Raw genomic sequence first — 17,790 nt, forward strand, 5'->3', positions numbered from 1 at the left:
GCCAGGGAATCCCCCAAAGAAGAACTGGAATCTTTAGTTAGAGCGAAGAAAGTCTGGGGTGACCCACCTGACCTGCTGCCACCACAACCCTTCAAAAGGAAAATTGGTTTCAGAAAATGAGATGAGATGACAAACGACAGATAGTTTATGTTTGCCACTTTGCCATCCTCAGCTTCAAGTGTCACAGTGCCAGCAGATTTCTTTACTCCTTTTCCTTTTTTCCATTCAGACTCCTTTCCGCTCACATTGGACCTCAACACAGCAAACCGACGCCTCTGCCTGTCCAAAGAGAACACCAGAGTGACAAGTGCTGCGAAAATGGTTCCGTATCCTGAGCATCCTGACCGATTTGACACTTGTGAACAAGTTCTGTGCAGAGAGGCTCTGAGTGGGACTCGCTACTACTGGGAGGTCGAGTGGGATGGAGACGAGGTGGACATCGGAGTGACGTATAAAGAAATCAACAGGAAGGCAGAGACAAAGGAGTGTCGTCTTGGCTTCAATGACAAGTCCTGGAGTTTGATCTGCTCTCACTTCAAGTGCTCTGTGTGGCACAATAAGGTGGAGACTCAATTTAGCGTCCCCTCCAGTCACAGAATAGGCGTGTATCTTGACTGTCCCGCAGGCTCTCTGTCCTTTTATAGCGTCTCATTTAAAATGACCCTCCTGCACACGTTCAACGCCTCCTTCAGTGAGCCGCTCTATCCGGGCTTTGGGCTTGGATTTGACACCAATGTTAGAATCTGCTCTCCATCACAGTTTAGCTGGAGTCATCCGTAGGTCGCTTCATTTCTTCTGTCACACGGACTGTCTTGTTATTTTGGAGAGATTACTTTTGGAGTTCATTTGTCATTTCATTCCTGGTACCGCACAGACACGAACTCCACCCCAGAATGACGCTGGACAGCTGAGGTCAGTGGTCCTGCATTATTCAATGTGGTCATCATTTAGAAAATAAGAAGAGATCTAAGCCCTCAGCCAATGTCCCTCTGCATAAGGGGTGTCCCCAGAGCCCCAGTGTATATCCAGTACTCCCACTGACCACATGATGGAGCTCTCTGTTCTCATTTAATTTTCTGTTGCTTCTGTTTTTGGGTTACCACTTAGTAACTTGGAATGGCACTTCTTTTTGGATTTCCTGTTTGGCAGCTGCTTGTGCCCCTTTTTAGGTCCTTTGGGCATTTTATATATTTTTTATTTTCTTTTTATAAATAAAATCCTCCTTTTATAAAGATTCTTTGTCATTCATCTCTTTTCATGCCAGGGGTTTACAATAATCCACTCCCTTATTGGGAACTGTGATGATTGTCTTTAATTAGTTGTGTTAGTGAATTAAAGGACTGGATGGATGAGAACTACTTGTCTTTAAACAGAGATATTAATTATTGAAGGGAGTGACGCTGATCACAACGATATTCTGTCATCATTTATCTCAGTTGGAATCCCCATTAATTTTACTGAATCAGCCCTCAATCTCGGAGTTCTCTTTGACTCTAGCAGGTCATTTAAAGCACACATTACAAAATTGTCCAAATCAGGTTTCTTCCATCTTAAAAATGTTGGGAAATGAAGGCGCTTTCTAAATAAACAGGATTCTGAGAAATTAATTCCTGCATTTATCTCTAGAAGGATTGACGACTGCAATGTCTGGATGTTCAAACTGTTCTTTATTCAGCCTCCAGTTAATCCAAAATGCTGCTGCAAGAATTATTACAAGAACAAGAAAATACGAACACATAACCCCAGTTCTTAAATCCTTACACTGGCGCCTGGTTAAGTTTAGGGCAGAATTTAAAATCCTCCTTTTAACATATAAAGCCTTAAATGGCTGAGGTCTGACTTACTTGTCTGAACTTATCATGACTTATAAACCTGAGCGCACATTAAGATCTCAAGATGCCGGTCTGATTAGGATTCCAAGGATTAATAAAATAACAGATGGAGGTCGAGCTTTTAGTTACAGGACCCCTAAACTGTGGACTAGTCTGCCTGCTACTATAAGAGATGCCCCTTCAGGCTCAGCTTTTAAATCCTCACCACTTCATTTTAGCACACCCTAACTAGAGCTGCTGATTTACTGTACAGACTTCATCTCTGTTGTTAGTCATTAGCATTAAAACAGAAGTAACATGATGGTTAGAATTTGTTACTAACCCTCACCTTTTCTGTTTCTCTTCTCTGTACTCAAATGTGCCACTTGGTGCCCACCTGCCAAGTTGTCCTGCCTGCCTAAGGTAAAGTCATCCCTGGTGGAGGATCGCAGGAATTGTGGGGTAGAGGGGTCCTTTCATTGGATTGGCTGGCCCAGCGCTGACTCAGCAGTGGAATGGCCAATTGGGGGAGGTGGCTTGATGGCCGAGGTCTCCAGGACTCTAAACAAATCCAAATCATATTATGGGATATCATCTACTGTTAAATTCTGCTCTGTACTTGTAAAACTTTTTATTTTTATACTGTAGTGAGGATTTGTTCTGTTCTGTATTGTGTTGTATTGACCCCCTTTTTCTTTTTGACACCCACTGCATGCCCAGCCTACCTGGACAGGGGTCTCTCTTTGAACTGCCTGTCCTGAGGTTTCTTCCATTTTATTCCCTACTGGGGTTTTTTGGGAGTTTTTCTTGTCTTCTCAGAGAGTCAAGGCTGGGGGGCTGTCAAGAGGCAGGGTCTGTTTAAGCCCATTGCGGCACTTCCTGTGTGATTTTGGGCTATATAAAAATTAATTGTATTGTATTGTATTGTATTGTGTTGTGTATATTTCGCCATGTTTTTTCTTATGTATTTTTGAACTTTGGAAGCCAAACCCAAGTTGGCCCGATGTACACTGGACTGCCCAGTTTGAGTAGCCACTCGGGCTGCAGAGGAGTGAAGTTTTTCTGGACGGGACAGTTTGGATATCTGGCCTGCTTTGTTGAAATATTTTGAAGGCCTCACACCACTTTGGCCATTTTGTATGCTGCATTTACAACAATTTCTTGTACACCATATTTATTTTCAATATAAAAAGCCCATTTCTTTAAATAATAAATCAGCTGCATGAAGCCTGACAGCATAAACAGAAATCTACAGGAATGGCAGGTGGACCCCAATCTCACCCTACGGCCTCCATAACAGAGAGCAGATTGTAAAGGGAGACGATTGTATTTCTGCACCCCATTATACATTGATAAGACCTCCACAGGGCACAGCGATGGACCCCATAGTTTATACTAACTATAGCAACTAGGCCTTCAAGAATTATTTAACAAAAGAGCAGAAAGAAACGCGGAGAACAGCGTGAAGGAGCAGAGGCGCTGCTTGAATTGTACCTTCTACTTGCTGAGGACATTTAAAACAAACACAAGTAGATTGATACTGATGGTAATAAATGATGTAAACAGCCCAAATCCGGTTTTGTTCCAGTAAGTAAATATACTGAATATTCTCGAATTCTGTTTGTTATGCATAGACTGAGGTTACTCATTTGAATTTGACTCCATGTCTCGTGCTCTGCATCACATCAAATCTGCACTTGTGGACAATAAAGGTAATTTGGAGGGGACAGGAGGGGACAGCACAGTCACCCAACATCCTAATGCAGGTGGCTTCACTACACTCGGTGCTGACAGACTACACAATAGATGGGCAGTGCCACACTCACCTGTTTGACTGTATAATACTCTAACATCGAAACTTGTGTGAAATCCATCAATAACAAAGAAACCACTTTGATATAATCGAGAGACTATTTATTATTTGATTTTCAATTTCTATGTAATACTCTCACATTAACATGCATTATAAAGTTTATTTATTCAAGAAATTAAATCAAATGCTGTTGAATCCCCTGCAGTTTTGAAGTTCAAATCTACAAGACGGGCAACTCCACAAATTTAAAATACAAAATCGTAAAAACGGCGCCACTGTTTCATATATAAAATGTACATTTTTAATAATATTATAACGTGCGGCAGATGGAGGAATGGACTGAGCCTCTTGTCGCCGATCTCTAGGTCGTCCTTGGCATCTTTCGGGACTTGAGCGGCGCCACGCGCTCCCGGTCGCTTGTCCCTAAATTGTCCCTTCCTGCACGCCGCCTAGCTCCGCCTCACCTGGGCTCAGAGGCCACCCGTGCGCCACGCTATTCCCCCTGACTCTCTGCGAGCCGACACGAGTGTCCGACCCAAGCCTCGCCGGAGCTGAGCAGCTGGGAAACGGGGCTGAGAAAGTGCTGTGTCGGCGACCCCCCTATCTGCTGCTCACGGGCTGCCTCTCCGTAACCACCTGAGGTCCGGACCCTGAGCTCTCCGCAATATCACGAGCACCAGTAGCACATGAGCCGTACAAAAACAGATAAGCAAGCAGAGAGCTGCAGGCGATCTTCAGAGTACGAAATGTTCACCCACCCATCCCAAGACCCCTTCAGCTCAGCTAACCGATCGCGCTTCTGACTGTGGCGATGACCCTTCTTCGTAGCTGGCCGGTTCCATTTGAGTTCCGTATCAGCTTAGGACACGTCGCTGTCCGTACCATCTCCCCAAAAAGATTTTAAAAATCATAATAAATAATAGATCATAATAAGATAAAAACAGTTACAAAAATTCACAATATTCAAACGATTAAATACTCTCACCGTGTCAATCAGAGCTTAAAGCGCCAGGTAGCGGTGACGTGACGGCACGTACGGCTGCTTAATTAAAACGTGACATGCGCAGTGGCTTCCCATAAATGTAGTCACCCTGCGACACGCCAGCGCTCAGAAGCTCATCGCGTTGTCGATACGGCAGCATCCCTGGGTGACATCACTCCTGTCCTGTGGCATCTAGTCGTCGGCTCCTCCTCAAAGTGCAAAGATTATCCGACACAGCAGCGTGAGTGAAACGCCTTTGTGGAGAGGCTGCTCGTTCCCGTTATCTGTCGCAGCACCTTAGCTTGTCTTGCTCAGATCTTACGTCCAATTCGGATTTCATAACCAGTTTGTTTGCGTCTGTGGCCCGTCTGCTTTTTATCCGCTGCAAACCTAATTCAGTTTCCTGAAACGTTTAGCGTTAATGGGATGTTTCCAGGTTTGTACAGCAGCTGAGATGGCTGACGCAGGTTCAAGAAAATAATACATGAGATTCCACAGTCCAAAGAAATGCAAACGTTTACGAACAAATCGAAGAGAAATAATTAAAATAAATGGGGAAAAAAGCGAACAACACTCGGCAAGTTAACATATTATATCAAGAAGCCCATCCTGCCTATGACGTCACAGCTCCCGGGATTCCATGTCAGTGTTCCTGAGTTAAAGTCGCACATTTTACGTTACGGGCAGAAAACTGCATGCGCTTGTAGTTTTACTGACACGAAATGAGTTTTAATAACGGATAGTTCATTGATGGGACACTAGAACTCGTCACACATGGACCTTACAGCCTCTGAATTCTTTATATTGCACATCAATTATTGGGTTTGATTTGAGGTCATTCCATATTTGTTTACAGTATTTTTGTTTTCAAGGAATGTTCCACCCAAAACAGAACGTTTTTCTCTCATAGGCCTACCCCTCATTTTTGGCAGCGATGGCTGTGGACAGTTTTAATCTCGTGTTTTTATAGAAAACGGAGATAACAAAAATGTGAGACAGTGGGCTTCTCCTGGGCTCAAAACAAAACATGCATAGAAAAAAATAGAAATTGTTTGTGTCTCTAAAATAAAAAGTTGCCATTTTGACGTTCCCTGAAGTCCTACTCGCTGTGTCTGTGGCTGTTTGTGTGAAGCAAAACTTTGTAATGTTTGTGCATAATTAATTTCCCGTTAACAAGTTCTCAACCGCTGCATGTTCATTTGTTCTTGTTAAATACATTTTAAAATGGGGTCCACTGTTAATAATTGTCTTTATAATTTTGAACTCTTCAGTCCTGTTGCCTTTTTATTTATTTTCTGCTTAAACTGAAAAAGTGTTCTTCTCCTTTGGTTTCTCCTCATAGCTAAGCCCTTTTTCATCCTCGGTGATCCTCGTCGCTCTCCGGTGGACTTCCTCTCGTGCTGCTGTGTCTCTTTAGGGAGACCCAAACTGTACACAACACTCCAGATGAGGCCTCACTAGTGTGTTAGTGACTCTCCTGTGACGTGGACTCCACGCCTGACGATGCTTTAGGGCTGAGCCATCGCCAACTGGCTGGAAACATTGGCAGGAATGTCCTTGTGAAGTGCCGGAATGCAGCTGTGACTTTGTTTTATTTTTAGATAGATAGATAGATACTTTATTAGGCCCAAGGGGAAATTCACATTTTATCTCACAAGAAAGCTGTCCGGCACTCCTGTTCACAGCAGGAGGCGCTAGAGAGCCCCTGGTTAGTAGATGTGTGCTGTGGTGAAGGGAGGTCCGCCTGATCAGGGTGTCGCACCTAACGTTTGACGAGCTGCTGTGGTGCTCATGGACGCCAAGTGCTACACGTGTGGACTGGTACCAGCGGCTCCTGAGGCTTCCCAGCATTTGTTTTTGGCCCCAGCCAGGATGAAGGTCCGTGGCCAGCAGACTTCACCCAAGGCAAATTAAAACCGAGGCCTGACCTCACTGGACTTCCCGTAACTGATGAGGTCCACAGAAGACGGCCCTGTGCAGCTCACTATACAAAGAGACAAAAGGGTTCAAAGGGGGGACTGTGGGAGTTTTGAGGGTCAACAAGTAACAAAGGGGACCGAGAGGTGCAAAAGAGCGTAAGTCACGAAATGTTAGATGACGGAGTCTTTAGGGGCGAATGAAACATCAGAGCAGCAGATGGCCGTAACAACGGAGACGTGAGGTGTTTGAGCTTCTGTCTCTTCTCATTGTGACATCCCTTAACGCACTTTAATCCTTATTGTAACTTTAAAGAAGAATAAACCTTTTTTTTTGTTTCCATAATCCATTTTGTCCTCCTTCTTTTATCCACACGACGATAGGAATGTAATTGCACATTGTGCTGAGATAATAAATCTGAATGAACTGATTCCACTTTACATCAAAGCAGTGCCTTACGTTTTTTATTAAAGCCACCGTCCTTGTCCTCCTGTGTGCACATCGTACGTCACATACTCGCTGTCCCACTTGGCGCTCCGCTTTACGTGCCTTTTGTGGGATGTTGTCTGATTGGATGATAAGAAAAGGCCAAACACACACTATAGCCAACACAACAACGCACCATTTTTGTTTCTTCTGTAACACGTGCTGAGTTGTATTTTTTAGTTCAGAAGATGACAGAAAGGGAGAAGATGAGGTGGGTTTGAGTGAGGAAAAGTAATTAGTGGTTCTAGTTTCCCAAAATATAAAAATTGGACTTTCCTGTTGGTAGACATTTATTCACAACCATTTTACGATGAGGCAGATCTGATTTTAGAGTTTGTGAATGAACTTGGAACGAGTCACTTTTGAGTCATCGTTAGAACATTACAGCATACCGCTATATGCGTTGAGATGAGATGACAAAACGACTGTCACACGCTAAAATGCTCCTCAGCCCTCCGAAGAGGTAATGGTATCGTAAATTGGCGATGATATGGCGTGCCAATATGAACTTTTAAGACATCACACAGCCCTAATTGCTCTCTCCTCTTCCATCTGATCGACCTTCTGTAGATCGTGACAAGTCCACGATGACTATGAGGTCATTCTCATAAGGTGCTCTTTCAGCTTTCAAAGCTCAGGTGTAACACGTGAAATTTAAGATAACGAAATGTAATCCGCTCACTCCTCATTCCATTCAAATTCCTATGTGATGATAAGCCTGATTCTCCTTTATCTGCCATTCCATGTCATTCGGCGTTATTGTCCACATTACCAAGCTTGTTGTTTACATTCTTCTCCAGGTCTTTAACAATGTGAGTATTTAAGTGAGCCGTCATCTGAACGCATGGCACTCCCACTACAAGATAATGAAGACAGCTGTGTCATCTTTCCATTATGGGAGTTTACTTAATTTCACCTTTTGTTTCCTCAGGAGTAACACCAAGGCGTCTAACTGGATCTCGCCTCACAATGGCAGTAACCCCACGTTCCCTCTTTGTGGATCGGTACACCTGTGCGGTGTGTCTGGACGTCCTGAAGGATCCGGTGACTATCCCCTGTGGACACAGCTACTGCATGAAGTGTATTGATCACTACTGGCGCCAGCTGGATACGTGGCGGGTCTACAGGTGTCCTGAGTGTAGACGGTCCTTCGACAGGAGGCCAGAGCTGAACCGAAACACCACATTGGCAGATCTACTAGAAAGACTGAAGGGAGTGAAGGTCGACGTCAGTCCATCTCAGAGTTACGCCGGACCTGATGACGTGCCCTGCGATGTCTGTCCAGGGAGAAAACGGAAAGCTTCAAAGACGTGTCTGACCTGCTTGGTCTCTTACTGCGAGACTCACCTACAGCCACACAAGGAGCTTCAGGCCTTCAAAAAACACAAAGTGGAGGCGCTGAGCGGCAACCTCAAAGAGAAGCTCTGCAGGAAACATCACAGAATCCTAGAAATATACTGTAGGACCGACAAGACCTGCGTCTGCTCCCTGTGCGCGGCGACGGAACACAAGAGTCACGACACGGTGACACCGGACAGAGAGAGAGCCCGGAGACAGGTAAGGACAGGAACAGGATGGGCAAAGCAGCTGTGGTTGGCGGTTGGGACAGTGAGGTGACGTGGTGTTCTTCCAGGATCAAGTCAAATGAAAGACGGATGTCACGTTTTTAAAAGTGGTAGCTGTGGTTGAGACCGGTTGGTTTCCTCCCAGAACAGACATGTTAGGTGGATTGGCGATTCTAAATTGGGTGTTCTTCCTGTGGTGGGTTGGCACCCTGCCCAGGATTGGTTCCTGCCTTGTGCCCTGTGTTGGCTGGGATTGGCTCCAGCAGACCCCCGTGACCCTATTCGGATTCAGTGGGTTAGAAAATGGATGGATGGACCCTTGAGTTATCTTCAGAAACAGCTGTGAGAACACAATATATTATAATACAATACAATACAATTTATTTGTGTATAGCCCAAAATCACACTACAATGGATACAATGGATAAGTATTGAATGTAAAACACCTTACTTTTAAATAGCATTTAGTATCTTTTTAGACAACAAAATGTCATCCTCAAGTGATGTCAAAGCTGCATTGATTGATATCCTGTTCTGTCAGGGTGATTGGCATACAGAGTCACTGTCCTTATGTACATCACCTTCTTGTTCCCTTCAGAGAGATGAAGGCATCTACAGTGGGATGCAAAAGTTTGGTCAACCTTGTTAATAGTCATTATTTTCCTGTATAAATCGTTGGTTGTTACGATAAAAAATGTCAGTTAAATATATCATATAGGAGACACACACAGTGATATTTGAGAAGTGAAATGAAGTTTATTGGATTTACAGAAAGTGTGCAATAATTGTTCAAACAAAATCAGGCAGGTGCATAAATTTGGGCACCACAAAAAAGAAATGAAATCAATATTTAGTAGATCCACCTTTTGCAGAAATTCCAGCCTCTAAACGCTTCCTGTAGGTTCCAATGAGAGTCTGGATTGTGGTTGAAGGTATTTTGGACCATTCCTCTTTACAAAACATCTCTAGTTCATTCAGGTTTGATGGCTTCCGAGCATGGACAGCTCTCTTTAACTCACACCACAGATTTTCAATTCTATTCAGGTCTGGGGACTGAGATGGCCATTCCAGAACGTTGTACTTGTTCCTCTGCATGAATGCCTTAGTGGATTTTGAGCAGTGTTTGGGTCGTTGTCTTGTTGAAAGATCCAGCTCCGGTGCAGCTTCAGCTTTGTCACTGATTCCTGGACATTGGTCTCCAGAATCTGATGGTACTGAGTGGAATCCATGCGTCCCTCAACTTTGACAAGATTCCCAGTCCCTGCACTGGCCACACAGCCCCACAGCCCCACAGCATGATGGAACCACCACCATATTTGACTGTAGGTAGCAGGTGTTTTTCTTGGAATGCTGTGTTCTTTTTCCTCCATGCATAACGCCCCTTGTTATGCCCAAATAACTCCATTTTAGTTTCATCAGTCCACAGCACCTTATTCCAAAATGAAGCTGGCTTGTCCAAATGTACTTGAGCAGACCTCAAGCGGCTCTGTTTGTGCTTCCTCTACATCACTCTCACATACAGCATCTCCTTGTGTAAAGTGCGCCGAATGGTTGAACGATGCCCAGTGACTCCATCTGCTGCAAGATGATGTTGGAGGTCTTTGGTGCTGCTCTGTGGGTTGACTCTGACTGTTCTCACCATTCGTCACTTCTGTCTATCCGAAATCTTTCTTGGTCTGCCACTTCGAGCCTTAACTTGAACTGAGCCGGTGGTCTTCCATTTCCTCAATATGTTCCTAACTGTGGAAACAGACAGCTTCAATCTCTGGGACAGCTTTCTGTATCCTTCCCCTAAACCATGATGGTGAACAATCTTTGTCTTCAGGTCATTTGAGAGTTGTTTTGTGACCCCCATGTTGCTACTCTTCAGAGAAAATTAAAGGAGGAGGGAAGCTTACAATTGACCCCCTTAAATACTCGGATTCACCTGTGTATGTAGGTCAGGGGTCACTGAGCTTACCAAGCCAATTGGAGTTCCAATAATTAGTTCTGAAAGTTTGGGAATCAATAATATGACAACGGTGCCCAAATTTATGCACCTGCCTGATTTTGTTTGAACAATTATTGCACACTTTCTGTAAATCCAATAAACTTCATTTCACTTCTCAAATATCACTGTGTGTGTCTCCTATATGATAGATTTAACTGACATTGTTTATCGTAACAACCAACGATTTATACAGGAAAATAATGACTATTAACAAGGTTGCCCAAACTTTTGCATCCCACTGTATGTGTGCAGTGTTGGGGTCCAAGGTGAGTGGACAGGAGTCAGAATGGACAGAAAAGAATAGGAATGAAACAAACCTATGGACATTGTGGGACATGAGACCTCAACTGAGGGGAGCAGAAGGTCAAATGCATACTGTGGAATTTCATTTGTGATCTCTGTGAACCTCCAAGTGTCACATGACTGCCGTGATATCAAATGAGACAATCTGATATCAATAAAGTGAAAGGATTTATCAGAGAGTCTGTGGTGTGCTGGGCATGTGGACCAGCAGAGGGTGGCACTCCCACTGTCATGTGGTGAGACCTTCTGATCTTGGGAGATTGTGTGAAGAACAGGAGAAGATTGTGGATTGAGTTGCTGGACTTGGGGCATTTTCTTAAGGTGTATATAATAAAGAGTCTGAAGGAGAAAATTGGTTCACCCAGGACCCCTCTGATGACAAAACATGTCTTTAATCGAGATTCATCATCTTCAGTGTGTCTCGGTTATTCTCAGGACCAAGGTATAGTAGCCTTCAGGTCTAATGTATGTGTGTTGTTCATGATGAATCCCAATGTGGAGTACCGAGGAGTGATAAAGCTGTGCTGGCCATACTCATAGTCAGCGCTTAAGTAGCTTGTGTTAAGATTAGGGTGCGTCCCTCCTTGGTGAGCCCCACTCTTTCCCATGACATTGCGTAGGGTTGGTGTGTAACAGCGCCACCTGTGGAAGTCTGTCTAATCAAACCTACAAGCACCGCAACCCTCTCACTTCCCCAGAATCTGCACATACAGTCTGTGCCACCTCACGTTGCTATTCTCGTAGTCATGGGAACCTTCCATTTCAACTTTTCACCTTAAGCTGGGAAGAGACTCACATTTTAAAAGTGACTTCTACTCCTCAGACTGTCCAGGTTGTGACAGACAAGTTAACATCTGAGGAGAGAAAACAGAATGTGATCGGGAAGTCCACATTTCCCATGTCAGGTGTCTGAATGAATTCATTTTGATTGTAGTTCATATTTGTCCAATATTACGACGTACCTGATACATAGAAACTTAAAATCTACTTTGGGGTCAGCGTGTGTGTAAGCAGCTGACATGGCAATGACTTCTTCACAATGTCCGCCACTCTGTTGACGTTTCAGTAACTGCTACTGGGGTGGTCAGTTTTTTACTGACAGGAGTGGCTATCTGACGTGAAAAAGAAGAAAATACTCAAAATAGGAACGTTGAAATGACCTGTCAGAGGGTTAATCTTGAGCTGAGCACACACAGAAATTGCAAAAAGTTGTGCTTGAGAAAAATCAATGAAAACAGAACATTCCAGACCTACCTCCTTGAGGAATTAGTGCGGCAAATTAAAAAAAAAATCAGTCCTCCAGGAGCCGAGTAGCTTCATGTGGATGGACAGACAGACAGACAAGAAGAAGGCTGATTGGAGCAAAGTACAGAGATGTCTTTAATGGAATGCCTGCTTCAGAGTGCCCTGCTCATCAGACTGGCTGAAGAAGAGGTAACACAGAAGTGGCTTAGGGACAACTCTGTTAATGTCCTGGCAGAGCCTGGAGTTGAATCCAATTGAACATCTGTGGAGAAACCTGAAAGTAGCTGTCCATCGATGGTCTCCATCTAACCTGACAGAACTTGAGAGGACCTGCAGAGAAGAATGGTAGAAAATCCCAAATCCAGGTGTGTGTGTGTGTGTGCGTGTGTGTGTGTGTGTGTGTGGTGTGTGTGTGTGTGTGTGTGGAGCTTTCCTGGTTGGACCCAAGAAGACCCCAGGCTATTGCCTGCCAAAGGGGCTTCAACTGAGCAATGAGTTTAAGTTTATGTGTGGCTGTTGGTCACTTGTCTAGTTGATTCTTTGTCTAATGAGAAGTTCAATAATCTCTGATTTTTTTTTTTTCACTTATCCGTCTTCACTTAACTCTTCATGTTTTGGTCTCACCACATGTCCCACACTCTGATTGTCCATTTCTCTTTTTCAATTGACCACAATCCTTCCTCCGGTTGCTGAGGTCCCTCAATAATTCATCTTAAGGATGCTCATTTACCATCCGTTTGCTCCTCTTTTGTTCCTCATCCTTCTTCTATCCTTTTCTCCCTAATAATCCCCTACTGGACTCTGTTATTTTTTCATCTCTTTCCACTCCTCAGATGTTTCTCCTCCACTTTTTTCTCCATACAGATTCGGATGGAAAAAAGAAAGACTGAAATGGAAAAGAGAATTGAGGAGAAAGAGAAGAAATTGAAGGAGATGAAAGAGACAGTACGGGGGATTCAGGTAAGTCGTATGTCTTGATGAGACAATGGAATCGAATGAAAGTTGAAAACAAAATACAAATATATATAACCAGATTTGCTGTTTGTGAAAATGAAGTTATATTGCTGTTGAGTAAAGGGATTGGTAACTGCTTTCACATTTTAGACCTGAATTTTAAGTAGTAAAAACCATAAAAGCAAAGCTGCGCTTGTTGTCTTCTCTTCTGTCTAATAATCTCGGAACAAACAGGTGGCAGCGTTGCCTTCATACCTTTACCCTTTGTAATTTATCCACTTCTCTTTTAATAAGAGCTCAGATTCTCCATGTGTTGTCGTTCCTCTGAAACACTTGGAGTGGAAGTGAATTCTGCTTTCTTCTAATCAGAGGTCTGCAGAGAGAGAGATGAGGAAACACGAGGAGATGCTCAAGTCTGTACTTCGATCCATCGAGAGGCTGCGCTCAGAGGTCACCAATCTGATTGGAGATCACAAGAAGAAGGGAGAGAGAAAGGCTGAAGATGTCATCCGACGACTGGAGAAGGAGATCAAAGAGCTGAGGAGGAGAGATGCAGAGATGGCCTCGAACTTTACGACTAACAACGGGTTTCAGCAGAGAGATGAGATCAAAGAGCTGCTCATGGGTATTCAGGCAGCCCGCCGCCTCCTAAGGAGCGGGTCATTCTGAGTTCGCTGCAGTGTCTTAAACACCAATGAGGTGTGAGGTGTAAGTCGTGCAAGAAGCACAACAGCAAGCACAGAACTGCAGGTGTAGCGGCTTTCAAACGGTTGCTGATGCTTTGAAGAAAGGCAGACACACCAATACCCAGACTCTGCTGTTTATTCTAGAAGACAAGCAGTAAGGGGCACAGGCGCTCTCTCCGTCTCCTGCATCAGCGTCATAGAATACAATACAATGAAAATAAAATTACACAAAATAAACAATGAAATTAACACATTTATTGTGAAGCCAGAGCTGAACAGAAACGCTGTGTTTGCTGAACTAATCGAGAACGTGAAGGAGGTGACCTCTAATGGTGGCACATCTTGCCTGACCTGCATGGTCTCCTACTGCGAGACTCACATGCTGCCCCACAGGGCATTTCCGGCCTTTACAGACAGAGTTCTGGAGATCTTCTTAGGACCAACAAATCTGGGTTTCAGCAGCTGGGAGACCGAGAGATGCTGGTGTCCTTTCACCGTAGAATGCTGTCTGCTTTAGACCTTCATCCAAATGCTCATGGGTATTCAGGCAGCCAAATCGTTCTGCTGTGTAACAAAAGCGTTTGTTGCCCTGAAACTAATGGAAAATATGTGTGCTAATAGTAGTCATTCTGAGTTCGCTGCAGTGTCTTAAACACCAATGAGGTGTGAGGTGTAAGTCGTGCAGAGAAGCACAACAGCAAGCATCCTGCGGAGCTCCTTTATTTGAAGAAAACAAATAAGACAAGCAGTAAGGGGCACAGGCGCTCTCTCTGTCTCCTGCATCAGCGTCATACAATACAATACAATGAAAATAAAATTACACAAAATAAATAATGAAATTTTCAACAGAAATCAAATCCTGGTCAAACAAGTGCAAAATATCTCCTTCTAAACAAAATACATGTTTCATGAAAATAAATACTTTTTGTTATCCTTTTCAAAACCATACAAATTTAACAAATGCATATGAACAATAACAACGAAGGACAAAGTATAATTAACGTTGTAACATACCTAGAAGACAAGCAGTAAGGGGCACAGTCAACACACGCAGCGACAGGCGCTCTCTCCGTCTCCTCAATAACAACAATACGCTAATGAGGCTGGATCTCGGTCAAATTCAACACTTCTAAAGTCCGTTTCTGCCGACCAAAAGTGACGACAGAACCTTAGCTACGTGACGTGATGTTTCTATGCAGTTTGAGACCGATTTTAAAACTTGTTAGCTTACACGAGAGACAGGGAGCATTGAGAAGCGTCTTACCTGTAACAGCGTCATCCAGCTTTTGCCGGGAGTCTGCTGTTACGCTGCATGTGCTCCTTATGGGTGTTTCATTAATTAAAGCCCCCCTCTGCTACAACAGGAACTATTATACAAACGATACACTATCATATTAAACAAAATTCACAATATACAAAACAAAAACATTTCAGTATAAAAAATAAATCCATCGTTTTGAGAATGTTCACTAAAATAAAACATAATAAAACTGACTTAGCCACACAGGCGAACTGCAAAGTATGAATGGTGGGCGATTTTACACTCCCAACACCAAGCCTGAGTCCCCTTTGGCACAGCTAACCGATCACATTTGTGTCTACAACGTCTCGTGGTGGGCTTGTTAAAGGATTCACCACTGCAAGGTAAACAGAATGAAGTCAAGAACATTTAAATGAAACTCGTAAGCCTTCTCCGGCGGACCCCAATCCTTGTTATATCATTTTCTGGACCGCTCCGCTCCCTTAGAGATCACTTGCCTCATTACTGTATTGGCCTGTACAGTGAAAACACTTTCAAAAGAGAGATACCACCACATCTCCCCTTTAAGATCAAAGGTGCGGCATCAGTAACACATTTCTAGTCTTAGCAGTTTCTTAACCTCCAAACTTAGGCCCAGATACGCACCCTCTTAGTTCAAAACTCAATACAGGATTACATTGTGAAGTTGTGTCGGGGGTTTAGGGTGCTGCAATGCCCCCTACAGGCCACACCAGTAATGAGAAGGCAAACATGGAATCTTTATAAATGAAAAAATGTATTTACACAAAAATACAAAGAGGACAAAAGTCAAAGTAGAGAATCCCGTACCAAACAATGTCCCAATTAACAATATAAAGAATAATAATAATAATAATAATAATAATAATAAACACCAGCAAGGGGAGAGAAAATGCAGAAATCCACAGAGGCCAAAATTAAACAGCAAATCGGCAAAGCCAAGGAGTTGCATGGGACAAGCGGTGTTCCTCAGCCTTTATAGGACTGACGGCAGTTCCTTGATCATGGTGGGCAGGTTGGAGGACCACCCACAAAACACATGGAACATAGAAAAAAATACCTTGATGTAAAGAAACTAAATGAACAACAATAAGAATGTGGACATTAAACACAACAGACTCCAAGGGGGTATTTGGACCCCGTGGCTCAGACGTAGCAGATCAGTTTTGAGGCCTAACTGGAGCTTTGAGGGTCACTTCTGGAAGCAAAGCCTAATTTGGAGTTTTGAAAGTCAAACAGGAATCGTAACAACCTCCCTTTCTCTTCATTTCTTCCCCTGATGTTTATTGTCGTTCACGAAGAAGTCTAATGAGAGATCCAAATTCTCTTCTCTCACTTTCTGTTTTTCCCCCACTAACTTTCACCCTACATCTTCACCATAACTTTCATCCCTCAATATGGCCCTCACTCTGATGGTCCGTTTCTCCTTTCTCTCCACTCCAGGCCCTCTACTGCCACACAAGATGTTCGGCTCGTTCCCCTTTGTATCTTCTGTCCTTCCTCATCCTTCTCCTGTCCTTTTGTTTCTGATAATCGCCTACTCCCCTCAATTTTGTCTCCACACAGAACTACTTGGAATACACAAAGCACGGAGTAGAAAAGAAAATCGAGGAGAAAAAGAAGAAACTGGAGGAGATGAAAGAGATGGGATTGAGGGTTCAGGTGGGTCTCCTGTTCTGTTCTGATGTGCTTGTGAAGCTGAGCAAGAGCTGAGGATCGCATTAAGGGTGCTGTGAGACGAGGGGGAGAAATTCATAGAAGGATTTGTCTGCGGCACACTAAGTGGTTAAAAATAGAGGATTTGAATAAAACCGTTGATAGTTATGTTGAAGTTTTAGACTCTTGAATAGAATTTAAAGCACTTTTGAAGAATTAGGGTTGACCAATGAGAAGAAATCTGATACTTCATTTGAATTCAATTGATGGCATCTTTACTTTTTGACATTCGAGGTGTGACGCTGCAGTCCTTTGTTGTGATCCTATGCCAGCCGTTCTCAGCACCTCCATGACCCGTGGCTCCTGTAAAGCCTATTTGGCAGCAACACATTTCTGTCTTTTTCCTAATCAGAGGTCTGCAGAGAGAGATGTTCAGGAACACGAGAAGACCTTTGAGTCTTTGCAGCTGCTGAAACCAGAAATCACCAACCTAATTAGAGATTACGAGTTGAAGGAACTGAGTAAGACTGAAGAGCTCATCCAGGGATTAATGAAAGAAATTGAGGTGCTTAAGAGGAGAGACGCCGAGATGGCCGAGCTTTTACGGACAGATGACCACATCCGCTTCCTCCAGGTGAGACGGTCAATCTAATGGACTCGTCCTCCTCTGTCATGATGCCCTTCATATTCCTTTCCTCTTATAGAAATTCCCATCTCTCTGTGTCGCTTTGGAAGACGGAGCTGCACCCACCATCACGGTTAACACCGACTTTCTTCCTGAGACAATGAAGAAGAACCTGCATGATCTGAAGAAACATCTGGAGGAGATGAGCAGCTGGGTGTGTGTAAAGACCTCTGAGATAGGTGGGTTGGGTGTCCCCAAGTGAGAGACCGTGAGGTGACAGAAGCAGCGGCCCTGCTCATTCTGCGCACTCGAGGCTCCCAAGGTGTTGAGCCTCCAGTTTGTGAAATCTGAGGAGTAGAAATGGATTTTTAAAATGTGTTATGTTGTGTTATGTGTTAAGCTTGATCAAATAAAATGTCAAGGCATATTCTGTTATTTCTTATATGATGTGCCTGTAAATAGAGAAAGGGAGTTTGGA

At 43.7% G+C, this 17,790-nt stretch overlaps 1 protein-coding gene across 1 annotated transcript; it reads left to right on the top strand.

Moving 5' to 3' along the window:
- The first annotated feature begins 4,723 nt into the window (after positions 1 to 4,723).
- LOC120520531 (E3 ubiquitin-protein ligase TRIM47-like) lies at positions 4,724 to 17,739 on the top strand. Its single transcript, XM_039742828.1, has 5 exons — positions 4,724 to 4,847; positions 7,941 to 8,566; positions 12,977 to 13,072; positions 17,100 to 17,321; positions 17,392 to 17,739. Exons 2-5 carry the CDS (start codon positions 7,979 to 7,981, stop codon positions 17,572 to 17,574), a joined length of 1,089 nt encoding a protein of 362 aa, XP_039598762.1. The 5' UTR covers positions 4,724 to 4,847; positions 7,941 to 7,978; the 3' UTR covers positions 17,575 to 17,739.
- The last annotated feature ends 51 nt before the right edge of the window (positions 17,740 to 17,790 follow it).

The sequence above is a fragment of the Polypterus senegalus genome, unplaced genomic scaffold (assembly GCF_016835505.1).
Source record: "Polypterus senegalus isolate Bchr_013 unplaced genomic scaffold, ASM1683550v1 scaffold_3776, whole genome shotgun sequence".
In the NCBI taxonomy this organism is placed as follows: domain Eukaryota; kingdom Metazoa; phylum Chordata; class Cladistia; order Polypteriformes; family Polypteridae; genus Polypterus; species Polypterus senegalus.